This window comes from Echinops telfairi, unplaced genomic scaffold, assembly GCF_000313985.2.
Source record: "Echinops telfairi isolate 266 unplaced genomic scaffold, ASM31398v2 ScPeMD7_9;HRSCAF=40, whole genome shotgun sequence".
Lineage (NCBI taxonomy): Eukaryota > Metazoa > Chordata > Mammalia > Afrosoricida > Tenrecidae > Echinops > Echinops telfairi.
This window is the reverse complement of record NW_022103906.1, coordinates 16,242,079-16,256,766: the sequence shown is the minus strand read 5'-3', so window position 1 is coordinate 16,256,766 and position 14,688 is coordinate 16,242,079. Positions and strand designations below refer to the sequence as shown.

Below are 14,688 nucleotides of genomic sequence, written 5' to 3'. Positions count from 1 at the left end.
CCACCGCACACACACCACCTTCCATTTCTCTTCAACCACCCTACAGAGAATTCTTCTCCCTCCCTCTCCTCTCAAAACTAGAACCCTCACTGGCACCGTACCTGGGGCTTTTCTGGACAGTGAACCTGCTTAATCTCTACCTTCCTTTGCAAGCACCCTCCGCCCAACAGCCCTGAGAGCCTGTGATCGGCTGAGGCCTGCTATTGGGAGTCGGGGGCGCATGGAGACCTTAGAGAAGTTCAGGGGCGGGGTGTCTGTGGAAGAGTCCAAGGTCTGACCCAAGCCCCAGGAAGTGCTGGGGGCCACTTACCGGCGAGAGGGAGGCGGCAGCGGAGGGTGCGGCCCAGCTGATGCTGGTGTAGATGTGTGGCGAGACGGGAATCTGAAAGGATGGCAGAGCCTGCGAAGACAAGAGAGTGTCGTCCAAGGCTCCATCTCAGGAAGCTGCCAGGCCTAGCCACCGTCCCTGGGACTCCCCCTTCCTGAGCCCGGAGTCCCAGGGGTGACAGGAAAATGCAGGGACACAAGGGACTGAGCTTCTCCAGGGAGACAGCAGAGTCTCCAAACGCCTGGCATCACCCTGCATGCCTCGGCTCCCAGCTCTTCCGGAACTCTCCATAGGAAGCACTCACTGAGCTGGCTGGCATGCCAGCCACAAGATGTAATCAGCACCGGGGATTAAAAGCTCAGTTTGATCACCTACCAAGAACAAGATACAGGCGGGCGGTTCTCACACACGTCTAAAGGCTTGTTAACGCTGGGTGGCACTACTGGGGTATGTGCACCGCCTCCCCAGGCAACTGCTTGGAAGCAGACAGCACTTGCGTGGATACACAGTGAAGAACAGCAGCCGAACCCTCAGTACCGGCCACACAGGGTCAGTACCCAGCTGCTAAAGGGCCACCTGGAGCGAGGCAGACCTGAACTAGCCACCAAGGCACTTGTCCTAACAGGAGGGAACAAGCGCGGGCTCAGTTTCCAATCAGCTTTGCCTTTGAAAACACAGCTTTCTAGCAGCGAGCTTTCAGATCAGTCCAGAGTCTGGGAAAGCCAGGCTAGGCTACAGGCACACAGGCTTTTAAGAAAAGCTGGCACCCAGAAGCAGCAGATTCTGTGAACACCTATGAGGTTACAGGTTAGGCCCCCAGAATGCCGCCGGCAAGCCACCTCCCCAACCACAGACACAACTGCCCGCTCCTGCCTCTCCCCACACTCGGCTCTTACCTTTCGGGGAGGCACTTTGGACTAACCACCATATGGGGCACTGCTGACAATGCCCTACAATTTCTTCATGACACTTTTCACTATTTGCCACAAAGGGTCGGAGTAACAGTGATTTCTCTCTCCAGATACACTGTGCAACTTCACAAAGGCAGGAGTCAGGGCTTACTTTGATCTGGAAAGCTTAGTCCAAAACTTAACATGTTGTAGACATTTAAAAAAACAAACAAAAAAAGGTTGCCAAGATTGTTAATGGAATACAAGTCCAAGAAGTTGAGATTTTTCTCTCTACGATGCCATCCCTTTAGTTAGTAAACAGTGCTGTGATAACCCTAGTTACTTATGGAATCAGCTAGATTTTTTTCACCACTACTTGTGATAACTACCCACTGAGAATTCTGGAACTCCTGCATTTACTGGGTGTGAAATGACTGTCCTTTTCTTCTTTGTAGACGTAGAGAGATCGGCGGTTTGGCCAAGGGGTGTGCCCTTCTGTCTGGGCTGTTGGCCGTCTAGTATCCTGGCAGCCACAAGGATGAGCTCCCCGCCTGCCCCAGCCCCGTACCTGGTAGGCATGGTCGGCCTGAATGTGCCAGAAGGAGCCAGGAGCCGACTTGCTGAGAGCATCCACGGGCAGGTAAGACTCCAGGCCAGGGTGTTCTGGGCCTGTGGACTGGGCTTTGGGAGGTGGTGGTGACAGAATGGCAAGGGGGGTGCTGGTCAGGCTGGGGGTGGGAGCTGGCTCTGCGGTAGGGGCCCCGGGGGTGAGGGTGCCTGCGGCGGCAGCAGGAACAGCAGATTCATCCTTCATCTGCACCTCTGTGTAGTAGAAATCCTCCTCGCGCTTGAACTGCTCAGAGTCCCCAGTGTCCCTGTGTAGGAGGGAGATGCGGCCACGATTAGATGCAAGGCACCTCTGTTCAAAATTAAGGGACCCGGGAACTCACGGTGCTCCAGGCCACCAGCAAGCCAGGGAAGGAGCTCAAGAGAACAGCAGGAGCCCAACTCCTGATGTGGGGCCCCAGGGATTAGACTCTAGTGGGAATGGTTGATCCAGGTGCCTCAGGCTTCTGCTCTCACCGAACATGTGCAAACCTCTCCTCCCTGAGAGTCAGAGACTCCAAATTCTGCAACGAGGCCGCCAGGCCCCACCTATCTGTGGCTCAGCGCTTTCCTCCAGGAGGATGAGGCGGTTGCTCAGCTGTCAGCAGCCGTGAGGCTCAGCCGCAGCTCTGTGTGGAAATAAGTCCCCGGACCCAGGAGGTCAGCACCAGTGGAGCAGCAGCACCGCAGAACCGAGCCTCTCCACCCTGGCCAACAGGATGCCATCACGAATGCACCAAATGACCCTACTTTGGCCCTGAACCCAAACCAGACCGCTTGCTTCCTACAGAGAAGCAAGAAGACGCGCCCGGAAGTGGGGAGCCGTCCCTTTCCACCAACGGGCACACGGAGCGCCCACCCTGCTTCCCTCGCAGCAGGCCGGGTGGCCAGCCACTGAGGGTGGCAGGTGAACGGCGGGTGGTCTCCACAGGTGTCTTTCTCAAACGGATGCTGGGCTGTGGGTGATGAGGGAGGCGCAGGATGTAGGAATCGCCCCAAGTGGCACCCCAGGAAGAGCCAGGGCTCCATACCTACCCCAGGTGGAGGGCTCTGACGTGCCGTTTGATGCCCACGATGGAGCGCAGGACTTTGCCGCAGTTTGGCCACAGGCACTTGTACATCACCTTCAGGGAGTTCTAGGAGCAGAGGCAGGCGGGTGAGCGTGGGGTGTGTCCTCCGCCCCCACCCACCTCAGTCTGCGCCAGGAGAGGCCTCAGCTTCAACTGCCCACCACCCTCTGCCTTCTGGTAGAACCCAACTGTGGCGCTAGGGAGCTGAGAAATGGATGCTCGGAGAGCCTGGACCCAGGAGACAGGGTTTGATGCTGAAGAGAAGACTCCGCACCGGGCTCTCGGGCAGACACCCCTGCAGCCATGCAGAACAGAAGGCAGGGGTCGGAGTGTAGGCTAAACAGCAGAACGGCACTGGCGAAAAGGGACGAGCCCCTCCTGGGAGGGGTGAGGGAAACCTGCAATGGGCCCGAGCCCGGGAGCCAGGCTCCCGTCCACGTGACCCCAGCAGGTACCTTTCTTTTGCGTGGAGCTGGTTCGTCCAACAGGAAAGGGTCTGGGTCTGTTTCAAATCCATGATCTGTCTGAGGGGAGCCAAAGGCATCCCCCAAATACTTGGGGCTGGCCTGGGGGTGGGGAGGCGACGGGGTGGAAATGCCACTGCCCCCGCTCCAGTGCCCACTGGTGGTGCTGCTGCCGCTGTCCGACACGTCGCCGCTCTCCTTCCACAGGTCGCAGGCTGCACGGGACGCTGTCGGAGAGAGGGTGGACGCAGTTGTAGGGTGCCCGTGGTAGGGATCTGGGTCTGCCTGGGGCTGGGCTCTGTCTTGGCCACGTCCCACTCAGAGGCCGGCCCAGGTCTGGAGACCATGAATCTAGTCTAAGAGCCTGGGTTCTGGAACCTAGCTCCCGGCTTTGGCTCTGGCTCAACCTGGCTTTGCCACAACATGGGGAAGACAGCCACAGCTCCTGTGTGCGAGGGGAGAGGAACCACCTCTCCTGCCTTCTTCTTGGCCTCCCAGGGTGGGTGAGAACACACACTCACACGCACACGCACAGACACACAGAGTGTCTTCCAATTCCACTGGGAAAGCTGTCCGAATTCACCAGATGTGGCCGAGTTAAGTGCTCCTTGAAAAATATCTTTCAATAATTTGAACTCCAGCAAGAACATTCACGCCTGTGGGTGAAAAGAAACCACTCAGCTCCTCCCACCTCTAGGAGGGCAGGCTGTGCGCCGCCCCACTGGCTCCAGTTTCTATTGAGAAGAGGCCCATCTGGAGGGGAGAAGACAAGCCCGAGCAGTAATGCCGACCAACGAATCACCAGCTGACTGGAGGCTCTTCTGCCTGATACGGCCCTGAGCCCACTGCCCTGCACCCAACAGGGCATCTGAACAGGGACAAGTTCTGGTGAGGGGTGCTGGGCTCTCAGCTTTCCAACTGGCTGTCTCCAGGCTATCGTCCGCCCCACCCTCGTGCCTTCATGCCCTTGGCACACGTCTGGGTTCCTTTTGTATCGCAGGAGACTGGGGCAGCAGGGGTGTGAAGTATGCAGGGACCCTGCCCCACGTGCCTCAAAGCCCCCACTCCTAATTCGGGAGCCGCGGAGCCTCCTATTCCTGGAGGTCAGCGTGACTAGAACACCCTGACGGCAGTGACAAAATCCTCCTGCGTTTCTCTCATCCTGCTCAAGAGCCCAAATCACGTCTGTGCTCACCTGGACACCTGGAGCAGACGCTCAACTGTCCGTGTTTCCACCCAGCCAGTTGCGCCTTAAGTTGCTCATCCACTCAAACAGAATGGGGTCAGATGGATGGCACGCTTCCCTTCCTAAATGCCCCTGTCAAATCTCAAACCGGTGGCTTATACTTCTTAGAAAGCAAGAGGTTACTATTACATTTACACAGGGGGAGTACACCAGAATAGACCTTTAAGGGACAACTCAGACACTGCCCAACAGGCCGGCAGGTCCGGCAACGCCCACCCACTCAGGAAACCTGGCAGGGATCCAAGTGCCACGCAGGAGAAAACTATAGGGAAGGACACAGGACCCAGGGCAGCTCAGACGGAGACAAGCCCTGTAGTTCAGGAACAGAGCAGAGCCACTCCTAATGGCTCAAACCCCAAAACTGGGAAATTGGCATACTGAGGGAGAAAACCTCAAAACAAAGCAAAAATCTAAACTGACCTTTTAGTTACGTGACCAATATAGGTCACTCCTAAGTTACTCTACTTAGGTAGCAAGCTTCCCGAGTACAAGGGCAATAGGTAGTATTCAACACTAAAAAAATAGAGTGGTCCATTGGAAATGGGAACCACTGAGAGTTTACAGTGACCTTTTAAGAAATCGTTATAACTTCCTCTGCCCTTGCCATCTCTACACACACAAGGAACACAGAGACCAAAGGGGTAGATCCCGACTGAGGTGCACGTAGAGCGCCCACCATGAGAGCCAGGTGCTTGCTGGTGATCTACCTGACGCTGCAGAGTAGTTCAGTATCAGTAGCTCTTGACATACTCAGTAATATTAGCTGCCAACAAAGCCTTTTTCTGGGGTAAAAATGCAAACAAGAAGACATTTGCCTGTTCACCAATTTTCACATGCATCATTCAGCGATACTGGCCACACACATTATGCTGGGCAAACACCGCCCTGCCAACATGAGCACAAAGAAGCTCTATTTTCCCCCACAGACTTATGGACTTCAACAACAGAATCAGAACTATATTGTGAAGGGAAAGGATCTGTATTATAAAAAAGATATCAAGATTATGTCCTATTATCAGTGGCATATGTATATGTTGGGGGCAGTGTTTATATATGTAATATACATACACACATACACTTCTGCTGGGAACTGGAGTCAATTACTTTCTTTCCCTTTCTATTTCTATTAGCTCTCTGCCCTAAATCTCTGAAGCCTGGAGACTGCCCTGAGAACTTGGGAGGTGAATCTTTGGCTTGTGCCACTCCAAAGTGCTAACTGCGCAGACACGTGATCATCTGATCAGCTTCACCACTAGGCTCTCCCTGGGGTGCAGTGAGTTCCTTGAGCAGCCTAGTCCCTGGGTGAAAGATTAAAGGCGTTATTTACCGTGCCTGTAAATTTACTTCTCTGAAAGGAGACTGCATACAGGGGATACCTGTTGGAGCCATCTTTTCCTCCTGCCATGGGCTTAACAAGCCAACCCCCAAGTTCTTTAAGTCATTCACAATTCAGTCAGATATCACCAATGGAAAAGTTACTCCCTGAGAGTAAACCAGGGCAGCCCTACAATGATGTTCAAAAATAAGTAAATATGTCAAGTTTACTCCCAGCCTTATCAAATGACTAATATCCAGCAGACCCTTCCTCCAGTGTTACTGATGATGTATTTGGGAATCAAACTAGAAGAATTTTTGTCGATTCCTACAAACTCGCTTTAGAGCAACCCCATGGGTTTTGATTCAGCCGTTAGATTTGGTTTCGATGTCCACTTGATTCATGCCAGGCCCTTGACTTGCTTGGGGGATGCTGTATGCCATCAAGTCAGTTCCTACTCAGGGAGACGCTAGAGCCCCCCACGGGGTTTTTCAGGCTGTAGTCTCCCATTAGGAGCAGATTGTCAGCTCCTTTCTCCTGCGGAACCACTGAAGGCTGGATCTGCCACCGGGGACCCTCCTTGGCCTGCAAGCCCGCACTAATTTCCCAGCCTGAAGCAGGTACTTGGAATGGGACGTGGAGGGGAGGAGGCATTTAGTTTATTTCTACATTGTGAACTAAATACTCCTCTGCCGGCCCTCTCCGGTCCCCTGGCAGCAATGTGCCTCACTTGGCTTGCTCCCATAGAAACGACGCAAGGGCGTGGGGAGGCTCGGCCCTGGCTCACTCATCTTCACCGCACACCAGGACCTCCTCCCAGACGCGGAAACGGAGGGAAGTGAATGGAAGCACCGAACTAACGTGTCACTCAGCAAGTCTCAGATGCAAGAGAGGGAGACTGTGGACCGCCAGCCTATGACCCGGCTGGTGATCTCCACTACCGGCTGCCTAGAAGCCAGCCCTTGGGCAGCTGCTGCACCCAGAACCCACAGAGGCCCCGCTTGCTCACCGGAGAAGTTGGCCTCAGCTCCAGGAGGGCTCTGCACAATTGGGCTGCAGGACAGGGAGGTCAGTACCATGGCGGCCATCATCTCGTCCATTTCCACTGCGTCCGACTTCCTGGATTCCAATGCACAAGGGTCAAAGGTTAGTTCCTGAAACGGCCAGTGCTTGCCTCCTTTAGAACTAGATGCTGCTTCCAGTTATTTCGCTAATGATTATTCTTGACTTCGAGATTGTCCCTTCCAAACCTCCACCCCAATCAGCGAGTGTGTCGTTCAAATGTGGTACGTGAACAAGGTCTCTGGCACTACTCTGCAAGGAACACTCATTCAGAGTTGCCTTGACTCGGTTAGCCAGCCCTAGTGGAAGCAGGCCATCCCACTGCTGACACCTGAAGTAGGCTGCTCTGTTCTCTCCTGACTGAGCTTCCTAATGCTGCAGCTTAAGTGGGGAATTTTATGTAGAGCAGTGGATCTCAACCTTCCTAATGCCGTGACCCTTTAATACTGTTCCTCATGTGGTGACCCCCCAACCATAAAATTATTTTCATTGCTACTTCATAACTGTAATTTTGCTGCTGTTATGAATTGGGAGACTCCTATGAAAGGGTCGTTCGACCCCCAAAAGGGTCGCAACCCACAGGTTGAGAACCGCTGATTTAGAGGGAAGAAAGAGTCAAAACAATGAGGTGAAGCTCTGGGATAAGAAGACACCCACTAGAAGTCAAAGGCACATAACATGACTTCCCCTTTCCCATCTGATACTTAAATTCAATAGGGAACAACTGAACTCACTGAGCCCTCCCAGTGGAAACACTCTTAACGCTTCCGGAGGGCAACAGAGCAGATGATATAAGCAATGTGCAAACCAACGGAAAGCACGCGAGGAAACCTGGTGTCAAGGCTAGCACTTCATAGAGTAGGATGCCATGCAATGTATATGCAATTTTCCAAATCCATATAAAGCTATACTGGTTAGATGTACAATTACAGTGGTCTCTAAGTTCATGTCACAGAATACTATGAAAAGTTAGTCTGAAATAAAATTTGAGGTGGTGCATCTAGTCCAAAGAGCTGTAATTCATCAATTCTTTATAATTCAGGTCCAGTGATTTCGTGAATGGGTATGAATCCGCTAAGTCAAGAGTACTGTCAAATAAACTGACCACCCTACGGACATGACTTGAATTTGTTCTGGGTGCAAGTACTTCTTACTGGTCCATGACAGAAACTTCTTCCCTGGCTTTTTTATTATTGCTGGGGTCTTTTCCTTCTTAAGCATTTGTGATAGTTAGGTTTACTGTGCCAACCTGGCCAATAGGAACATGTGGGATTAATAGGGTCACAGTTTGATTGAAGGGCAGAGATAAATGGTTCTGCAAGGCCTGCCACCGGCCCTTGCTCTCTGGTGATCAGAGTGTGCTAGAGCCTGTGTGCTGCTGCTGTAGCCAGTTCTCTGCCTCAGTCTGTGAGCTGCACTACCAGTGGGCCGAGCCAACCTGTGGATAGTGTCACTAGAGCTTGAGGCTCATTCAAGACCTGCTTCGCCATGCTGCTAGTGCATATATTGCTTCAGCTTGAGGCTGGTGGATTCTGTCACCTTGCATTGCTTGCATTTGATATCCCATCCAGGCCTGCTTGGCTAAGACCCTGTGGGCAGACTCTGCTTGCCTTGCCCCAGGGAGGACTCTGCTGACTGCTTCCTTGACCTTGGACCGAAAAGCCCACATGAGTGTAAGGACTTCCAGTATATTAACTGTTCCATGGAAGTGAGTTGAACTGAACCCTCTGTACTGCTGTGTGGACTAATTAGCTGTTATATTCCTTCTTACTGTGTGTGTATATGTATAAATAAAGTGTCCTGGTTTCGCTTCTCTAGAGAACCTAACAGCATTATTGATATTTGTGTCCGTATACTATTATGTTTTTACCCTCACTACCTTAGCGTGATTTTGTTTTCTATTGCTTTCTATTGGGTCTCTCAGCTGTGAAACACAGGAAGAGTGGATGCACAATGATAATAACAGCTACAAAGGAATAGAGGGAATATAAGGGGGGGGATAAGTAGGAAAAGGGGATTCTAATTCATTAGTAGTAACTAATGAAGATGAAGATGGGGGGTGAGCACTAGAATGGATTATGATTGCATAACTCATCTTAAAGGCGATTTAACCTTGGGGAGGGGGTAACGAATGTTCTAAAACTGATATGGGAGTAGATTGTACAATTCTCTGTGATATGACTGAACTACTGAATTGTATGATATGTGAAAAAAGAAAACTGCTAGGAAACAAATAAGCAAAAAGAGTACTGGCAAATTGTATTAGCATCCGCTGTCTCAATTTCTTCTCCTTTTTCTTTTGTATGATCTTTGTATTTCCATTTCCACAGACTAGAAAAACAAATTATTTGCCAGTACTCACTGAATACACAATCACAAATATTGTTGCTCAGGTCTGGTTCTCCCAAAACACTGGGTCTACTGTCGCTGGCAGGGACACCCAGACAAGGGACACCCACGGTGTGGGATGGGAAAGGGCTTAACTGTGGCATATCCTATAGAGAAGAAAGTCTGAGTTGATGGGAGACTTCCTTCATAAATTGTCAAAGATTAATGTACACAGTAGAGACCACACAGAATTAGAATACGGGCTCTCGGGAGAAAGTTCTGTCCCAAAACTCAGCAAAGGAATGCATTCCTCACTCATCTGTGGTTTTGCGCCGCTAAGCCGGCAGTCAGCGGACCACGGGCGTGGGCTCAGTCTGGCCTGGTGCCTGCACTTGGATGGCCTGTGAGCCACGACTGTTTTTCACATTCCTAAAAGGTCCTTTAAAAAGATCGCAAGAAGGGTATTATTTTTTTGGCACGGGATACACGGTAATGACATGAAATTCAAACCTGAGTGCCCAAACGCAACGTTTTACTGGCTCACAGCCACACCGCTCGTTTGTGAACTGCTGGTGGTGGCTTTGGTGGATGGGGGAGCGCGGAGGATTGTGGAGTGGTGCCAGCAGTGACTGTGGGCTAATACAATAGTTACTACCTGGCCCATTCAGAACAAGTCAGCTGATTCCTACCGAAGGCCTTCCTTCCCTGCCTCTTACCACGCAAAACTCAGATCAGGTTGTAGTTTAAGCAGGAGGAAGAAGGAAAAGAGCAGCCTCTGGTCAAACCACGATGCCTCTGTGACATCAGTTACAGAGAAGAAAAGATGTCATCCCAGCTTTCCAAAGACTGAGAGCTGTTCTCCGTATCCCATTTGCCCCATATCTTGACGATGAGTCCCACGTTCCATCCCTCACTCACAACCCACAACCAAATACCTCACACCACCCACCCAACTTCCAGAGACCAGTCATCAGATCCTTCCCACACACAAACCTCTTTGGGACGTCAATGTTCCTGGAGACGGGCCTGTAGGCAGGCGCCTGGGCACCCTGCTCCATGGGTGGGGCCTGGGGAATGGCACCCTGCAGACTGGCCAGCCACACCTCCTCTGCTCTACAGCAGATCTGTAACTTCTGGTCCAAGAGCCAGACCGTCACCTTATCCTCCGCCCAGCTGTGCTGCTCTACCAGGCCTGCACACTCCTGGCCCCCATGCCACACACAGACCTGGGAGGAAGAGAAACAGCAACAGTGGTCAGCTCTGCGGGGAGTTCTCACCACCCCACTTCCAGGAGTCAGGGCCTGCCTGGCACACACAAGCTGCTTCTCGGGCTCGCTCATCTTTATTGCAGCTGGCACCCCATCTGAGCATTCACACTCGCCAAACAGGGCCCATTCATCAACTATCCGGAATGGAACCAAAGAGTGGCCAGTTCTGGGGACTGTATCTGAACTGGGCACGTACTCATTCCTGCCGATTCCTTGTCCAACCTCGCCTTTGATGTCCCTGCAGATTGGTTGGTTCCAAACTGCTCCCTTGAGTGGATAGTATGCTACATCTTTTCCTTCAGAGAATTCTGAGTCTGCCTGGGGGGGGAGGGGGGAGGTGAAGAGGGAGATTGGCCTCTCTCAAAGGGCACCTGGACGTTGGCAGACACCTTGCCTTGTGGGAGGGAAGACGGAAGAGAGCGTCTCCACTGCTGGGGCCCTGAGTGGGAAAGGAAAGAAAGACCCCTGCACCCAGATCTAATGCTCACATCAGGTACAAGGGACAGGAAAAGGCACCTAAATTCTGCACAAAGGGACATCTTCACCTCTTGGAAATGTCTGAAGGAATTCCAAGACGCGATCTTAGCAGGCTCTTATAAGCCTGAGATGTACCACCTCTGGCTTGGTGGAGCAGCGAGCTGTACACAGGAGAACCCCGGCACTCCACCACATCAATACTCCACATCATGAGATTTGAAGTGAAATGCCGAGAAAATTCTACATTGAAGCCCGAGCAAAACATTGGAATCTGACCCGACACGTGATTTTTGTAAACAAAAGCAGTTCATGTTTCGGTCACTCGGCGTTAGTTGGTGTTGTTAGTATGCATGGCTTCAACCTTTAGCAGCTGTGTTCAAAGCGTTTTGCTACAATTTTCTCAGTTGTTGTGGCATTTTGTACTGTTTTGAGATAGAAAACAGGGGTCCTAAAAGTTTTTTGAAAAGTATCATCATGATAAGGAACTAGTTAACCATGTTATTGCCGATGACAATGTAGTAAACCTTTTTAGAAAATAGTTAACGAAATGCTGACAGCAGACCACATTAGACAGATTTTTTTTTTTTTGAGAAAGTGAATCTACTGAAAAAAGGCAAAGAAGGGGGAAAAATCCTGAAAAGCAACTACCAATTTATTTTATGGAAGGAGATTCCCCTTCTAAACAATGACTCTCTCTCCAGACCTCCTCTCCAAATCCGTGTACACAGATGCAGATCCTCATCAATCTCAAGGTATGGGCCATACTGTAGTTGTTAAAAAATTTTTAAAATGTTATGTTTCTTATTTAAATTATATTATTTAACTTTAAATTATACTATTTAACTCTGAACCCCCTTACTTTGAAATTTCTGTGTAATGTTTTGTATAAACAGGCAAAGTTAAGGTAAAAACTTGGTGGCCCAGAATGGATTGATCCATTTTCAGTTATTTCCTTTAGGAAAACTTGATTCGAAACTGGACTGCTTCGCCTCTCAACGCTCCTTCTGGAATGGATTAGTTTTGAGGTCCAAGGTCCTACCGTAATTGAAGAAGAAAAATGGCCCCACGGGCATGCTTTGAGCTGAGGCTGGGAGGAGGCCGACACCCACAACGATAGAGGCCTGGTCGTGTGAGCTCTCCCCCCACTGCCTCCCCCCACACCCCAGATCCCACGACCAGGAAGGAGCCCTCCAGGAGCTCTGGGGTCACTAGTGAAGGCACCTCCTCTTGGGGCAGCCCACATGGCTGGAAGCAAAGGTCTGTGGTCCAGCTGGTGCCCTGAGAGTTTTCCTCCTGCCCCCAAGGGGCATCCTGAGCCTCCCGGTCCCATCCTGGGCAGAGTGGATACCGGGCACTGACCCACCTTCTGACCAGGTTGAAAAGCCACCTGCTGGAGGCCTGAGAGGCCTGGTGCCTGGAGGCCTTCCTTGAGTTGCTCCTGGCAGGAACGGTCCTTGTAGGTGAGGAAGGGCTGCGGGGCAGCCCTCTCCAGCAGCTCCACGGGAGGTTCCGAGGGCTGGGCGGCTCCTCCTGACCCATCTAAAGCAATAGGTCCCAACACCCTGGCTCCCAGGAGGGACCGCTTGCCAAGGCGCCGGGAAAGCACACTGGCCATGCTGCTGCCTTTCCTGGGGAGGCAATGAGAGCACAGAGTCTGTTAGCCTGGGTGGGGAGGAATCCGGAGGTGAGGGCTACCTTCAGCATGCACACACACACCGTACACACAGAAACATCTGAAAGCAAACCCAAAACACAAACCCTTCCGGAGCCTGCCCCCAGAGAGGCGGGCAGCTTTTGGCCTTGGGGTGTGCCGGGCGGTCTTCCACAGCCCTTTGCTGCTCCTGCTGGTGGACTGGACTTTAAGTGGGCATATTGAACAGGTTTGAGTCTCTCCAGAAATAGTACTCTACAAAAGCACACTTAAAAGCTGCAAGTAGTGTCTTGGGGAGTCGGGGGGAGGGGGAAGGCTGTCTACTGCTAAGCGAACACGGTGTCCTGTTGTGCCTTCAAGTAGCGGCAGTGAGCATCATCACGCACCTCGACGGCCGCTCCTTAGCTTAAATTCCCGAACGCCAACTGGCTAGGATAGAGCACTGGCCTGCCACAAGCAGAGAACTTGGACCGGCTACCTTCAGATCTGCACGGAGCCATTGATGCAAACTGGGCCGCTTGTCACGTGCAGAAACAAAGCCCAAGCCTCCTGACTGGTGATCCTTCTTGTCTTGCCCATTGCCATCCTCCCAAGCTCCCCTCTGAGAACTGACTTCCACCCACTCACAGTCCACGGGCCGGAACGCTGCAGCTCCTGACAAGCAAACCCGGCTCCTCTGATCCTACAGAAAGCTGCTGGTGAAGGGGAATCTCAGACCCAGCACACCACAAACACCCTCCTTCTGCGAGCCCGCCAGCCTCTCAGCTGTCCAGCAGGTCTTCTCCTCAGGACCAGGCCCGTGCTCCAACACTGGTCTTCCAGTGCCTGGTCCTTTCCTGTCCGTTTATTTACCCCTCTCTGGAACACCGGACAGGCTAATCCCACACAGCTCATTAAGCTAAGCACTGCCAGAAACTGCTCCAACCACATTCACACACACACACACACACACACACACACACACACACACACACACTCCTCTTCCAGCTCCATTCACACCAAGAAAAAAACCTGTCACCACAACTATTGGTTCAAACATGTTTGAATCAGTCAAAACCATCTTACCTTTTACCTCATTTAAAAATACCTCTGGGCTTGGTGTGGGTCCCTCCCAGGTTATCTCCATTTCTCCCTCACCCTCCACTCCCTGCCAGCCATCCCAGCAGGCCATGCTAGAGAACATCCCCACAATAACAGAGTGAACGGCTAACAATCATCATCACTTTAAAATATCGTCATAAAGTTGTCACTGTTAAGAAGAGCTTGATCTTTTTTTTTTTTAACAAGTAAGTTATTCAAACTTCACGAGCTGAAATTAAATAGCACCCTGTTTCCACCAGGAATTCCCTAGAAAGCAAAGATAAAAGTCAGAGTCTCCGCAGTCATACAGTGCCTGGTGACTTTATACCCACTAACCTTGGACTGCTAACAGCAAGGTCATCAGTTGGGGACCAGCAGCCACTTCCCTGGAGAAAGATGAGGCTTTCTACTCCTGTACAAAGCCAGTCTCAGAAACCCACAGGAGTGGGGTCCTACCCTGTCCTATAGGGTTTCTGTGCATAGGAATCCACTTGATGGTAGTGAGTTTGGGTGTTTTTTGTTTGCTTGCTTGTTTGTTTGGGTTTTTTTTTTGGGGGGGGGGGCGTTTTTTGGACCGTTATATCAAAGGACCGGACTATTAACTTCAAGGTCAGAGGTTCAAGCCCACCAGTAGATCCACAGGAGAAAAATGATGCTGGCCTGCTTCTTTAAAGAGTTAACAGCCTCGTAGCCCTACACAGGGCTGCTTTGAGTTTGGCTGGCTGGAAGTGGGCTTTTTGGAAAACTGTTATCAAAAAGTTTTACTAAACAATGGAAAGGGAGAGCAATATGTAAGGTGTAAATTTCACTACCAAAAATGCATATTGAGGAGAAATTCATTTTCAAGATTCCATTTGCTTACCTTCTTTCTCAAGTCTCAGGCCAGAAACAAATGGCTCTAAC

The 14,688-nt window shown here is 51.3% G+C and overlaps 1 protein-coding gene across 1 annotated transcript; it reads right to left on the bottom strand.

Annotated features, from left to right (window-relative positions):
- Positions 1 to 229: 229 nt before the first annotated feature.
- On the bottom strand, positions 230 to 13,001 carry ZNF395 (zinc finger protein 395). Its single transcript, XM_004707718.4, has 7 exons — positions 12,418 to 13,001; positions 10,303 to 10,535; positions 6,929 to 7,038; positions 3,350 to 3,585; positions 2,860 to 2,960; positions 1,787 to 2,093; positions 230 to 400 (listed from the first exon to the last, which is right to left on the bottom strand). Exons 1-7 carry the CDS (start codon positions 12,667 to 12,669, stop codon positions 230 to 232), a joined length of 1,410 nt encoding a protein of 469 aa, XP_004707775.3. The 5' UTR covers positions 12,670 to 13,001.
- Between the last annotated feature and the right edge of the window lie 1,687 nt (positions 13,002 to 14,688).